This window comes from Salvelinus namaycush, chromosome 9 (assembly GCF_016432855.1).
Source record: "Salvelinus namaycush isolate Seneca chromosome 9, SaNama_1.0, whole genome shotgun sequence".
Lineage (NCBI taxonomy): Eukaryota > Metazoa > Chordata > Actinopteri > Salmoniformes > Salmonidae > Salvelinus > Salvelinus namaycush.
Window position 1 is genome coordinate 24,801,350 of NC_052315.1, and position 16,283 is coordinate 24,817,632.

General features: G+C 41.2%; 1 protein-coding gene across 1 annotated transcript in view; it reads right to left on the reverse strand.

The window, feature by feature from the left end:
* Nucleotides 1-16,283, reverse strand: part of LOC120053208 (cadherin-13-like) — a 497,821-nt gene that overhangs the window by 441,820 nt on the left and 39,718 nt on the right. Inside the window, 3 exon segments of the mRNA XM_039000365.1 lie at nucleotides 10,498-10,576; nucleotides 12,844-12,874; nucleotides 15,241-15,254. Coding sequence (XP_038856293.1) covers nucleotides 10,498-10,576; nucleotides 12,844-12,874; nucleotides 15,241-15,254 — 124 coding nt within the window.

Below are 16,283 nucleotides of genomic sequence, written 5' to 3' on the forward strand. Positions count from 1 at the left end.
TTTTGCTCCATCTCTTTCAACCATACAGTTTTTTAATTCCTCATTAATCCATGAAATTTAACAGTTATAACAGTCAGTATCTTAACAGGTGCATGTTGTTCAATAATTGGAAGAAGCAATTTCATAAATTAATAAAGTGCAGCATCTGGATGCTCCTTATTAATCAGACCAACAAATATTTTTAACATCATCCACATAAATCACAGCAAAATATTTTTTATGATCTCTTGTACAATATTTTAAGGCCAGCTTTTGGAACTTTCCTGGATATAGCCACTATATTGTGATCACTGCATCCAATAGGTATGGATATAGCTTTAGAACAAATTTCTAAAGTGTTAGTAAAAATGTGATCGATACATGTGGATAATCTTGTTCCTGTAGTGTTTGTAAACAACCTGGTAGGTTTATTAATAACCTGAACATGATTACAGGCACTGGTTACAGTGAGAAGCTTCCTCTTGAGCGGACAGCTTTGATGAAAACCAGTCAATATTCAGGTCCCCAAGAAAGTAGACGTCTCTGTTTACATACACTATCAAGAAATTCACACATATTATTTAGATACTCCCCTAAAGAAAAGGCTTTAGATGTGCCAAGTCAACCTGCAACCACAACACTTCAATAACACTAATCCTCTCTAAGCATTACAGGGATTTGGCTCTGAGTATATACAGCAACATCTCCCCCATAAGCAGTTCTGTCTCTTCTATAGATGTTGTATCTTTGTACTTCTACTGCTGTATCATCAAATAAATGATCTAAATGAGTCTCACAAATGGCTTATATATGAAAGTTATCGGATGCTAGCAAGTTATTGATTTCATGAACCTTATTTCTAAGGCTACATATATTAATATGGGCTATTTTCAGCAATTTCCTGCGTAGCTTATCAGAGATAGACATAATATGGAAAAGAGCTAACAAAGCAAGAGAAAAAATATACATTTTAGCAGTCCATTAATCACTTGGTGTGTGTGTGCTTTGGGGTTGAATCTACGAACCCATAGGCTTGGCTCTCTCATCCCTTCCAGGCTTCTGGGAGGGAGGGAGGGTGGACAATGAGCCTGTCATAACAGATGTAAGCAATGACCCCACGTGCTCTAGAAGCTTTCACAGGTGGGATAAGTTCTTTCCTCTTCTGGTACACAGCTTTAGGATAGTCCTCGTTGAGGAAGATATACCTTCCTCTCAAATTCTTCGCTTTTTTCAGAACAGCTACCTTGTCCTTGAACCTCAGGAACTTGACCACTATCGGCCTGGGCCTGTCACCTGGGCCGGTGGTGGGCTTTCCAGTCCTGTGGGAGCGCTCCACCTCAATATTCCATCTTCAATTTCTGAGAGATCATTTCACTCAGACTCCGTCCAGGTTTCATGTGGAGATTTTGCAATTCCGACAACAGCACATTATTCCGCCTTGATTGTCCCGCGAGATAGTCTGAATTAACCGTCATTGTTATCATGGATTCACACACAAAACTGATGTCCTCTCTCAATGACTTACAGATTGCTGTCATCTTACCATTCTTCTTTTTCAACTCATCGAGCTGAACCTGGGAGAACTGCAAACTGTTTTTCAGGTCCTGGACCTCACTGGTCAGGTCATCCATTATTTTATTAGTTCAGTCCACCAGTATCTGGACAAAACACTTGAAGCTATTTTCTTGTTGTTGTAACAACTGCTTGTAAAACTCTTTTTGTTTAAAATATCCTTCACTGGTGATAGACACCACTGTCCTCAACGGTACTCCAGCCAGCTTTGGTCTTTGTCATGGTAGCTAAATCAAATCAAATCAAATACAATACATGCACATGTTTAGCAGATGTCATTGCGGGTGTAGCGAATTGCATGTGTTTCTTTTGTAGCTCCAACAGTGCAGTAATATCTAACAATTCACATCATTACACACAACCTAAAAGTAAAGAATGGAATTAAGGAATATATAAATATTAGGATGAGCAATGTCGGCATAGCATAGAGAAAAATACAGTAGAAGAGAATACAGTATATACATATGAGATGAGTAAAGCTAAAATATGCAAACAATATTCAAGTGACTAGTGTTGCATTATTAAAGTGGCCAGTATATTCAAGTCTATGTATATGGGGCAGCAGCCTCGAAGGTGCAGGGCTATTTAACAGTCTGATGGCCTTGAGATAGAAGCTATTTTTCAGTCTCTCGGTCCCAGCTTTGATGCACCTGCCTGTCTTCTGGATGATAGTAGGGTGAACAGGCAGAGGCTTGGGTGATTGTTGTCCTTAATGATCTTCTTGGCCTTCTTGTGACAGCGGGTGCTTTAGGTGTCCTGGAGGGCAGGTAGTTTGCCCCCGGTGATGCAGTGGGCAGACCGTATCACCCTCTGGAGAGCCCTGCCGTTGCGGGTGGTGCAGTTGCCATACCAGGCGGTGATACAGCCTGACAGGATGCTCTCAATTGTGCATCTGTGAGGGATTTAGCCAAACCAAATTTCTTCAGCCTCCTGAGGTTGAAGAGGTGCTGTTGCACCTTCTTCTCCACACTGTCTGAGTGGGTGGACCATTTCAGTTTGTCAGTGATGTGTACGCCGAGGAACTTGAACCTTTCCACCTGCTCCACTGTGGTCCTATTGATGTGGATAGGTGCGTGTTCCCTCTGCTGTTTCCTGAAGTCCACGATCAGCTCCTTTGTTTTGTCGACATTGAGTGAGAGGTTATTTTCCTGGCACCACACTCTCAGGGCCCTCACCTTCTCTCCAGGCAGTCTCGTCATTGTTGGTAATCAGGCCTAATACTGTTGTGTCATCTGCAAACTTGATGATTGAGTTGGAGGCATGCGTGGGAGTACAGGAGGGGGCTGAGCACGCACCCTTGTGGGGCCCATGTGTTGAGGATCAGCGAAGTGGAGGTGTTGTTTCCTACCTTCCCCACCTGGGGGTGGCCCGTCCGGAAATCCAGGACTCAGTTGTACAGGACGGGGTTCAGCCTCAGGGCCCCGAGCTTGGAGGGTACTATGGTGTTGAATGCTGAGCTATAGTCAATGAACAGCATTCTAATATACAGCTGAAGTCAGAAGTTTACATACACCTTAGCCAAATACATTTAAACTCAGTTTTCACAATTCCTGACATTTAAACCTAGTAAAAATTCTCTGTCTTGGGGCAGTTAGGATCACCACTTTATTTTAAGAATGTGAAATGTCAGAATAATAGTAGAGAGAATGATTTATTTCAGCTTTTATTTATTTCATCACATTCCCAGTGGGTCAGAAGTACATACACTCAATTAGTATTTGGTAGCATTGCCTATAAATTGTTTAACTTGGGTCAAACGTTTCGGGTAGCCTTTCACAAGCTTCCCACAATAAGTTGGGTGAATTTTGGTCCATTCCTCCTGACAGAGCTGGTGTGACTGAGTCAGGTTTGTAGGCTTCCTTGCTCGCACATGCTTTTAGGTTCTGCCGACACATTTTCAATAGGATTGAGGTCAGGGCTTTGTGATGGCCACTCAAATACCTTGACTTTGTTGTCCTTAAGCTATTTTGCCACAACTTTGGAAGTATGCTTGTGGTCATTGTCCATTTGCGACCAAGCTTTAAAACCTGTTGAGGATAGAGGGCGCTATTTACACTTTGGGGGAAAATCGTGCCCAATTTAAACGGCCTCGTACTCTATTCTTGCTCGTACAATATGCATATTATTATTACTATTGGATAGAAAACCCTCTCTAGTTTCTAAAACCGTTTGAATTTTGTCTGTGAGTAAAACAGAACTCATTTGGCAGCACACTTTCTGACCAGGAAGTGGAAAGTCTGAAAATGATGCTCTGTTCAAGGGCCTGCCTATAAATGGGCATGATACGTATGAGTATACATGCACGTCATACACCTTCCCCTAGATGTCAAGAGGAAGTGAGAGAAGAAATGAAGTGTTTATCTTGGTCTGAGGTGGAATATATCCTCTTGGCACGACGAGTCATCCATTTCCTGTTTTCTGGAAAGCGCGAAGATGGACCTGGAATTGCCTTCTGAAAAGCCGTCGTTATAGGCGACTACTATCTCCGGCTTTGATTTTATTTGATACATGTCACAATATCATCGTAAAGTATGTTTTTTCAATATAGTTTTATTAGATTATTGAATTTTTTTCGGGACGTTAGGCGTGTTGCGTTGTCTGTGTTTGTTGACGATGGAGAGCTTCGCGCCACTTGGCCAGTGTGCTTGCTAATTCAAGAGGGAAAAACGATGTTCTAAATCCAAACAACGACTGTTCTGGACAAAGGACCCCATTGTACAACATTCTGATGGAAGATCACCAAAAGTAGGACCCATTTTGTGATGCTATTTCATATATCTGTCGAACTGTGTACTAGTAGTTTTGCGCCCAGGTTTTGGCCACTCTCTGCTATAACATAAGCCTTATGTCGTAATGAAGATATTTTTAGAATTCTAACACTGCGATTGCATTAAGAACTAGTGTATCTATCATTTCCTATTCAACATGTATTTTTTTGTAATGTTTATGAATAGCTATTTGGTCAGAATAGGTGAGAGTCTAATAGAAATATCCGCACATTCTGGGAAAAAGAAGCTACGTTAGCATAATGGATAACCACTGATTTCAGCTCTAAATATGCACATTTTCGAACAAAACATAAGTGTATGTATAACCTGATGTTATAGGACTGTCATCTGAGGAAGGTTTATGAAGGTTAGTGAAAATGTATATCTTTTGCTGGTTTATTCGCTAACGCTAACGTGCCTATTGCTATCGCTAACGTGCCTTGATGAATGAATGCGGAAGTGTGGTAGGCTATTGTAGTAAGCTAATATAATGCTATATTGTGTTTTCGCTGTAAAACACTTAAAAAATCTGAAATATTGGCTGGATTCACAAGGTGCTTGTCTTTCATTTGCTGTACACGATGCATTTTTCAGAAATGTTTTATGATGAGTATTTAGGTATTCCACGTTGGTCTCTATAATTACTCTGGCTGCTTCGGTGCTATTTTTGACGGTAGCTGTGATGGTAGCTGCAATGTACAACCGATTTATACCTCAAATATGCACATTTTTCGAACAAAACATAGATTTATTGTGTAACATGTTATAAGACTGTCATCTGATGAAGTTGTTTCTTGGTTAGTTTGGTTGGTTCTTGGTTAGTTAGGTTGGCTTTGTGCATGCTACCTGTGCTGTGAAAAATGTCTGTCCTTCTTTGTATTTGGTGGTGAGCTAACATAAATATACGTGCTGTTTTCGCTGTAAAACATTTAAAAAATCTGACATGTTGACTGGATTCACAAGATGTGTATCTTTCATTTGCTGTATTGGACTTGTTAATGTGTGAAAGTTAAATATTTCTAAAAAATATTTTTTGAATTTCGCGCTCTGCCTTTTCAGTGGAATGTGGGAGGAGTTCCGCTAGCGGAACGCCTGGGCGAGACAGGTTAACAGTTTGTCCATAACACCTACAGAACTCCTGTAAGCCAAACTAATCTGCTGACTGTAGATCTCCCTCACGCTCTCTGTCTCTTTCTCTCACATTGGGGGCATGACACATCACAGCTCAGCTTTGTGATGTCTCTCTTTTAAGGTTTCATTTTCAGACTCTCTTTCTGGGTGTTCTGAGAAGTGGTTGATTCTTTAGTCTCAACTGCAAAGCTCTCTCTCTCTCGGTCACAGACACAAACACGTCACGCACGCACGCACGCACGCACGCACGCACGCACACACACACACACACACACACACACACACACACGCACGCACACAAACACAAACACACACAACGTCCTGAAAATACAGTAATACATTGCTTCATGTCTTAGTGTTCCTTCTGCAAATGAGGCTGTGAGGACTCAATTATGGAAGGTATAACCTCTGTAAAAGTCCAATAGCTGTTCCACATAAACTATTACATCTATTCCTGTTTTTACAGATGGTCTGTAGGCTTGAACCTGTAAGTCTGAGTTCCTAAATGGAACAGGAGTAAAATGGGCCCTCCATCTATCTCATCTAAGCTGAATTACTTGTACACACATCAACACCAAACAACTCTGATCAAATGACCTAGCCACCAATGTATTCCGAAAAATCAATCAAAGCACTTGAGCATGGTACTGACTAAATGTTGTTTTGTATCAACCCTTGGTAACATAACCAGAGAAGGATATCAAGGATCTAGCCTTTTTAATAAAAAGGAATACATCAAGTTATATTCATCGAGTCATATATTTGTTTTGACTATCATCCAAAAAGGATTGGGTAGTTTTGAGAAAGAAATATAGGACTAAAATATCCAATTCAAACACACACAGTTTTGTTTGTGAGGGGTAATTGTTTATGCTGCTTAATAACCTTTTATGGCTGCAAGCCCGAGGTCGGTACACTTATGACAACATCCAGCTCAATTGCAGGGCGCGAAATTCAAAATCTATTTTTTTTTAATATTTAACTTTCACACATTAACAAGTCCAATACAGCATTTGAAAGATAACCAGCCAACGTGTCCGATTTTTAAAATGTTTTACGGCAAAAACACCACGTATATTTATGTTAGTTCACCACCAAATACAAAAGAGGACAGACATTTTTCACAGCACAGGTAGCATGCACAAAGCCAACCTAACTAACCAAGATCCAACCAAACAAACCTAGAAACAACTTCCTCAGATGACAGTCCTATAACATGTTACACAATAAATCTATATTTTGTTCGAAAAATGTGCATATTTGAGCTATAAATCAGTTTTACATTGATGCTACCATCATAGCTACAGTCAGAAATAGCACGGGAGTATCCAGAGTAAATACAGACACCAACGTCAACTACCTAATTACTCATCATAAAACATTTCAGAAAAATATATGGTGTATAGCAAAATGAAAGACAAAGATCTTGTGAATACAGACAATATTTCCGATTTTTTAAGTGTTTTACAGCGAAAACACAATATATCGTTATATTACTGCAATGGCTAACACACAACAGCATTGATTCCAAGTAATCGGTAGCGATAGCACAGCTCGACAGATATATGAAATAGCATCCCAAATTGGGTCCTTATCTTTGTTGATCTTCCATCAGAATGTTGTAAAGGGGTCCATTGTCCAGAACCTTCTTTGTTTGGATCCAGAACGAACTATTTCCCTCTTGAATTAGCAAGCACACTGGCCGTGCGGCGCTAACCTCTCCTTCTTGAAAAAATTCTTCCAACGCATCACGTCTAAAGTCCCGAATAAATTTCAATAATATAATTAAACTATATTGAAAAAACATACTTTAGGATGATATTGTGACATGTATCAAGTAAAATCGAAGCCGGAGATCATATTCACCTATAACGACGGTTTTCCAGGAGGCAATTCCAGGTCCAACTTCGCGCCTTCGAAACAAAAAATAATGGCGGACCTCTCACTCAAAGATGATGTATTCAATCCCTGAACGAGATATTCAAGTCATTTCTGCTCTCACTTCCGCATGACACCCAAGGGAAGGCGTATGACGTGTTTCTATAGTCCCAAGTGACATGCCCTTTTATAGACAAGCTCTTGAAAAAAGACCTCGCATTTGGAAATCTCACTTCCGGATAGGAAATGGGCTGCAGAAAGAGTTCTGGTTCACTTAGAGAAATAATTCAAACGGTTTAAGAAACTAGAGAGTGTTTTCTATCCAATAGTAATGATAATATGCATATTGTACGAGCAAGAATTGAGTAGGAGGCCGTTTGAAATGGCCACCTCTTTCCAGGTTACTCAGTGCTGCCCCTTGCAGCCATAAGAAGTTAACTTCTTATGGCTGCAGCCCGACGTCGGTACACTTATGACAACAGCCACTTCAAGTGCAGGGCGCGAAATTCAAAAGATATTTTTTTTTAAATATTTAACTTTCACACATTAACAAGTCCAATACAGCATATGAAAGGTACACATCTTGTGAATCCAGCCAACATGTCCGATTTTTTAAATGTTTTACAGGGAAGACACAATATGTAAATCTATTAGCTAACCACGTTAGCAAAAGACACCACTTTTTTTACTCCACCACTTTTTTACTCCATCAGTAGCTATCACAAATTCGACCAAATAAAGATATAAATAGCCACTAACCAAGAAACAACTTCATCAGATGACAGTCTGATAACATATTTATTGTATAGCATATGTTTTGTTAGAAAAATGTGCATATTTCAGGTATAAATCATAGTTTACATTGCAGCTACAATCAGATATTGCACCGAAAGCAGCCATAATAATTACAGGCACCAACGTCAAATACCTAATTACTCATCATAAAACATTTCTGAAAAATACATAGTGTACAGCAAATGAAAGACAGGCATCTTGTGATTCCAGCCAATATTTCCGATTTATTAAGTGTTTTACAGCGGAAAAAAAATGTCGTGTTATATTAGCTTACCACAATAGCCAGAAACACTTGGGCGCCGACGACTACGACAGATATATGAAATAGCATCATAAAATGTTAATTACTTTTGCTGATCTTCCATCAGAATGTTGGACAAGGTGTCCTTTGTCCAGAACAGTCGTTGTTTGGATTTAGAACGGCAACTTTCCCTCTTCATTTAGCAAGCGCGCTAGCCTAGTGGCACAAAGCTCTCCATGTCAACAAACGGAAGAGAACGGAACACGGCAAAACTCCCGAAAAAATTTCAATAATCTGATGAAACTATATTGAAAAAACATACTTTACGATGATATGGTGACATGTATCAAATAAAATCAAAGCCGGAGATTGTAGTCGCCTATAACGGCAGCTAAACAAAAGGCAATCCCACTGTCCACCTCGCGCTCTTCAGAGTACCGAAAATGGGGGACACGTCATTCCAAGATGATGTGTTCCATCTCAGACCAAGATAATCACCTCATTTCTTCTCTCACAGCCTCTTGACACCCAGGGGAAGGTGTATGACGTGCATGTATACTAATAGGTCTCGTGCCCATTTATAGGCAGGAAGAAGAACAGAGCATCGATTTCTGACATTCCACTTCCTGGTCAGGAAATGTGCTGCAGAATGAGTTCTGTTTCACTCAGAGAAATAATTCAAACGGTTTTAGAAACTAGATAGTGTTTTCTATCCAATAGTAATAATAATATGCATATTGTACGATCAAGAATTGAGTACGAGGCCGTTTGAAATGGGCACCTTTTATCTGGCTACTCAATACTGCCCCTTGCAGCCCAAACAGGTTAAATGCTGATTATTCATGTTATTCAAAATCAAATCAAATTTTATTTGTCACATGCGTAGTGAAATGCTTACTTACAAGCCCTTAACCAACAATGCTTTTTTCTGGGATAATGGTGTTGATGTGAGCCATGACCAGCCTTTCAAAGCACTTATTGGCTACAGACATGAGTGTTACGGGTCAGTAGTCCTTTAGGGAGGTTACCTTAGTGTTTTTGGGCACAGGGACTATGGTGGTCTGCTTGAAACATGTTGGTATTACAGACTCAGTCAGGGACTGGTTGAAAATGTCAGTGAAGACACTTGCCAGTTAGGCAGTGCATGCTCAGAGTACACGCCCTGGTAATCCATCTGGCCCTGCGGCCTTGTGAATATTGACCTGTTTTAAGGTCTTACTCACATCGGATACAGAGAGCGTGATAACACAGTTGTTCAGAACAGCTGGTGCTCTCATGCATGCTTCAGTGTTGCTTGCCTCGAAGCGAGCATAGAAGTAATTTAGCTCGTCTGGTAGGCTCGTGGCCGTGCTTCCCTTTGTAGTCTGTAATAGTTTTCAAGCCCTGCCACATCTGACGAGAGTCAGAGCTAGTGTAGTACGATTCAATCTTATTCCTGTATTGACGCTTAGCCTGTTTGATGGTTCGTCGGAGGGTAGAGCGGGATTTCTTTTTAGCTTCCAGGTTATAGTCCCGCTCCTTGAAAGCGGCAGCTCTACCCTTTAGCTCAGTGCGGATGTTGCCTGTTATCCATGGCTTCTGGTTGGGATATGTATGTACTGTCACTGTGGGGACGATGTCATCCATGCACTTATTGATGAAGCCAGTGACTGATGTGGTGTACTCCTCAATGCCATCAGAAGAATCCCGGAACATATTCCAGTCTGTGCTAGCAGTCCTGTTGCTTAGCATCTGCTTCATCTGACCACTTTTTTTATAGACCGAGTCACTGGTGCCTCCTGTTTTAGTTTTAGCTTGTAAGCAGGAATCAAGAAGACAGAATTACGATCAGATTTGCCAAATGGAGGGTGAGGGAGAGCTTTGTACTTGTCTCTGTTTGTGGAGCAAAGTTGGTTTTCTTTTCCCTCTGGTTACACATTTAACATGCTGGTAGAGATTAGGTAGAATGGATTTGAGTTTCCCTGTATTAAATTCCCTGGCCACTATTCACAGTGGAGAGGCATGTTTTCACTGGAATATGGATATCCACATTGCTTGATTGTGAATAACACTAAATATGGTGGTAAACAGTCCACAATCCGTCTATTAGTGTATCAGAAGGTGTCCGAGGTGGGACGGACTGGTGAGGCTTACCGTGCCAATGACTTTCGGGAATGGCGGCTCCATGTTCTCACTGACATGCATGCGGGGGGCGAACAGGGCTCTCTTTGATCTGTAGGGCTGGATCTGTCCAAGGCCAAGGATCTCCTTTGAACACACAGAGGGAGGGGTGGCATTAAAACAACATATTGTATAGTTTATACATTACCTATGTGGTCCTGTGTGGCTCAGTTGGTAGACCATGGAGCTAGCAATGCCTGGATCATAGGTTCAATTCCTGCTGAGGCCACCCATTTGTAAATGTAGGAATTTGGGTAAAAGCGCCTGATAAATGGCATATATACAGTCAGTTCCAAAAGTACTGGGACAGTCCTACAGTTTTGACTCCATACTCCAGCAATGAAATGACACAATGACTATGAGGTTAACGTGCAGACTGTCGGCTTTAATTTGACGGTATCTCCATGCATATTGGGTGAACCGTTTAGAAATTACAGAGCTTTTTGTACAGTCACCCCATTTTAATTCACTTATACCGTACATATACTGTACCACTTAAAAGTCTGGACACCTACTCATTCCAGGCTTTTTCTACATTGTAGACTAGTGGCGAAGACATCAAAACTATGAAATAACACATATGAAATCATGTAGTAACCAAAAAGTGTTAAACAAATCAAAATATATTTTATATTTGAGATTCTTCAAAGTAGTCAGCCTTTGCCTTGATGACAGCTTTGTACACTCTTGGCATTCTCTCAACCAGCTTCATGAGGCAGTAACCCGGAATTCATTTCAATTAACAGGTGTTAAAAGTTAATTTGTGGAATTTCATTCCTTCAGTATTCGGAAAGTTGGATGACTGAGGTGCCCAAAGTAAACTGCCTGTTCCTCAGGCGCAGAAGCTAGGATATGCATATGCACTGTAAAGTTTCTAAAACTGTTAAAATAATGTCTGTGAATATAACATAACTGATTTGGCAGGCGAAACCCCGAGGACAATCCATTCAGGAAAATTATTTTTTAAGGTCATTCAACATTCCAATGATTTTCTATGGGAAAGCCGAATTATTAGGACCCAGATTGCATTCCTATGGCTTCCACTAGATGTCAACAGTCTTTAGAAATTGTTCAATGTTTTTCTTTTTTTTAAATGAAGAAGTAGTCGTATTCTTTCTAAATGTCACTCAGGAGGACTGTAGTATTTTGGTGTGCATGAATGACTACGCGCTCCTCGTTATTGTTCTCCGGTATAAATTGTATTGATTATTTACATATTAGGGTACCTGAGGTTGGATTAGAAACGTTGTTTGAAATGTTTGGACCAAGTTTACAGGTTACTTTTTAGATTCCTTTGTAGGCATGTTGGGCGAGTTGGAACAGGTGTATTTCTGAATCAAATGCGCCAAATAAACTGACATTTTTGGGATATAAAGAAGAACTTTATCGAACAAAACAACCATTCATTGTGTAACTGGGACATTTGGGATTGCAAAAAGATGAAGATCTTGGTTGGAAAATGATTGTGATGCGCTCTGGTGAGGGCGCGCACTTGGTTATTTATCTATGGTATTGAATATACTATTTTCCGTCTTAAATTTGATTGTTTATTTACATAATAGGGTACCTGAGGATTGATTAGGAACGTTGTTTGACATGTTTGCACCAAGTTTACTGGTAACGTTTGGGATGAATTTTGCATGCATTTTGAACGAGGGGAAACCGGTGGATTATTGAATGAAGCGTGCCAAATAAACTTGCTTTTTGGGGATATAAAGAAAGACTTTATCAAACAAAAGGACAATTTGTTATGTAACAGGGACCCCTGTGATTGCAACCAGATGAAGATCTTGAAAGGTAAGGGATTTATTTTATCGCTATTTCTGACTTTCGCAATGCATCTGCTTGGTTGGAAAATGTTTTTAATGCTTTTGTAAGCGGGGCGCTGTCCTCAGATAATTGCATAGTGTGCTTTCGCCGTAAAGACTTTTTGAAATCTGACAACGCAGCTGGATTAACAAGAAGTTTATATTTTAAATGATGTATGACACTTGTATTTTCATGAAAGTTTAATATTACGATTTCTGTAATTTGAATTTGGCGCTCTGCAATTTCACCGGATGTTGTCGAGGTGGGTCGCTTGAGACACGCCTAGCCCAAAGAAGTTTGAGCCAATCAGTTGTATTGTGACAAGGTAGGGGTGGTAAACTAAAGATATTTGGTAAAATACCAAGTCCATATTATGGCAAGAACAGCTTAAATAAGCAGAGATATGAAAGTCCATCATTAATTTAAGACATTCCAAGAACTTTTACAATTTCTTGAAGTGCAGTTGCAAATACCATCAAACGCTATGATGAAAATGGCTCTCATGAGAACCGCTACAGGAAAGGAAGACCCAGAGGTACTTCTGCTGCAGAGGATGAGTTCATTGGAGTTAACTGAACCTCAGAAATTGCAGCCCAAATAAATGCTTCACAGAGTTCAAGAAACAGACACATCTCATCATCAACTGTTCAGAGGAGAATGCGTGAATCAGGCCTTCATGGTCGAATTGCTGAAAAGAAAACACTACTAAAGGACACCAGTAAGAAGAAGAAACTTGGACCAAGAAACATGAGCAATGGACATTATAACCATGGAAATCTGTCCTTTGGTCTGATCAGCCCAAATGTGAGATTTTTGGTTCCAAATTAAACAAAAAGGAAAAGCAGCCAACAAGTTCTCAGGATATGTGGGAACTCCTTCAAGACTGTTGAAAAAGCTTTCCAGGTGATGTTGGATTAGAGAATGCCAAGAGTGTGCAAAGCTGTCAATCTAAAAAATACAGTTGAAGTCGATGGTTTACATACACTTAGGTTGGAGTCATTAAAACTCGTTTTTCAACCACTCCACAAATTTCTTGTTAACAAACTATAGTTTTGGCAAGTCGGTTAGGACATCTACTTTGTGAATGACACCAGTAATTTTTCCAACAATTGTTTACAGACCGATTATTTCACTTATAATTCACTGTATCACAATTCCAGTGGGTCAGAAGTTTACATACACTAAGTTGACTGTGCCTTTAAACAGTTTGGACAATTCCAGAAAATTATGTCATGGCTTTAGAAGCTACTGATAGGCTAATTGACATCATTTGAGTCAATTGGAGGTGTACCTGTGGATGTACACTGCTCAAAAAAATAAAGGGAACACTAAAATAACACATCCTAGATCTGAATGAATGAAATATTCTTATTAAATACTTTTTTATTTACATAGTTGAATGTGCTGACAACAAAATCACACAAAAATGATCAATGGAAATCAAATTTATCAACCCATGGAGGTCTGGATTTGGAGTCACAGTCAAAATTAAAGTGGAAAACCACACTACAGGCTGATCCAACTTTGATGTAATGTCCTTAAAACAAGTCAAAATGAGGCTCAGTAGTGTGTGTGGCCTCCACGTGCCTGTATGACCTCCCTACAACGCCTGGGCATGCTCCTGATGAGGTAGCGGATGGTCTCCTGAGGGATCTCCTCCCAGACCTGGACTAAAGCATCCGCCAACTCCTGGACAGTCTGTGGTGCAACGTGGCGTTGGTGGATGGAGCGAGACATGATGTCCCAGATGTGCTCAATTGGATTCAGGTCTGGGGAACAGGCGGGCCAGTCCATAGCATCAATGCCTTCCTCTTGCAGGAACTGCTGACACACTCCAGCCACATGAGGTCTAGCATTGTCTTGCATTAGGAGGAACCCAGGGCCAACCGCACAAGGATATGGTCTCACAAGGGGTCTGAGGATCTCATCTCGGTACCTAATGGCAGTCAGGCTACCTCTGGCGAGCACATGGAGGGCTGTGCGGCCCCCCAAAGAAATGCCACCCCACACCATGACTGACCCACCGCCAAACCGGTCATGCTGGAGGATGTTGCAGGCAGCAGAACGTTCTCCACGGCGTCTCCAGACTCTGTCACGTCTGTCAACATGTGCTCAGTGTGAACCTGCTTTCATCTGTGAAGAGCACAGGGCGCCAGTGGCGAATTTGCCAATCTTGGTGTTCTCTGGCAAATGCCAAACGTCCTGCACGGTGTTGGGCTGTAAGCACAACCCCCACCTGTGGACGTCGGGCCCTCATACCACCCTCATGGAGTCTGTTTCTGACCGTTTGAGCAGACACATGCACATTTGTGGCCTGCTGGAGGTCATTTTGCAGGGCTCTGACAGTGCTCCTCCTGCTAATCCTTGCACAAAGGCGGAGGTAGCGGTCTTGCTGCTGGGTTGTTGCCCTCCTACGGCCTCCTCCACGTCTACTGATGTACTGGCCTGTCTCCTGGTAGCGCCTCCATGCTCTGGACACTACGCTGACAGACACAGCAAAACTTCTTGCCACAGCTCGCATTGTTGTGCCATCCTGGATGAGCTGCACTACCTGAGCCACTTGTGTGGGTTGTAGACTCTGTCTCATGCTACCACTAGAGTGAAAGCACCGCCAGCATTCAAAAGTGACCAAAACATCAGCCAGGAAGCATAGGAACTGAGAAGTGGTCTGTGGTCACCACCTGTAGAACCACTCCTTTATTGGGGGTGTCTTGCTATTTGCCTATAATTTCCACCTGTTGTCTATTCCATTTCCACAACAGCATGTGACATTTATTGTCAATCAGTGTTGCTTCCTACGTGGACAGTTTGATTTCACAGAAGTGTGATTGACTCGGAGTTACATTGTGTTGTTTAAGTGTTCCCTTTATTTTTTTGAGCAGTGTATTTCAAGGACGTCCTTCAAACTCAGTGCCTCTTTGCTTGACATCATGGGAAAATCAGCCAAGACCTCAGAAAAAAAATTGTAGACCTCCACAAGTCTGGTTCATCTTTGGGAGCAATTTCCAAATGCCTGAAGATACCACGTTCATCTGTACAAACAATAGTACGCAAGTACAAACACCATGGGACCATGCAGCCGTCATACCGCTCAGGAAGGAGACGCATTCTGTCTCCTAGATATGAACGTACTTTGGTGCGAAAAATGCAAATCAATCCCTGAACAACAGCAAAGTACCTTGTGAAGATGCTGCAGGAAACAGGTACAAAAGCATCTATATCCTCGGTAAAATGAGTCCTATATCGACATAACCTGAAAGGCCGCTCAGCAAGAAGAAGAAGCCACTGCTCCAAACTATGGTTTGCAACTGCACATGAGGACAAAGATAGTACTTTTTGGAGAAATGTCCTCTGGTTTGATGAAACAAAAATAGAACTGTTTGGCCATAATGACCTTTGTTATGTTTCAAGGAAAAAGGGGGACGTTTGCAAGCCGAAGAACACCATCCCAAACATGAAGCATGGGGGTGGCAGCATCATGTTGTTGGGGTGCTTTTCTGCAGGAGGGACTGGTGCACCTCACAAAATAGAATCATGAGGAATGGAAAAGTATGTGGATATATTGAAGGAACATCTCAAGACATCAGTCAGGAAGTTAAAGCTTGGTCGCAAATGGGTTCTCCAAATGGACAATGACCCCAAGCATACTTCCAAAGTTGTTGCATAATGGCTTAAGGACAACAAAGTCAAGGTATAGGAGTGGCCATCACAAAGCCCTGACCTCAATCCCATAGAACATTTGTTGCCAGAACTGATAAAGCGTATGCGAGCAAGGAGGCCTACAAACCTGACTACAAAAATTCACCCAACTTATTGTGGGAAGCTTGTGGAAGGCTACCCAAAATATTTGACCCAAGTTAAAGAATTGAAAGGCAATGCTACCAAATACTAATTGAGTGTATGTACACTTCTGATCCACTGGGAATGTGATGAAAGAAATAAAAGCTGAA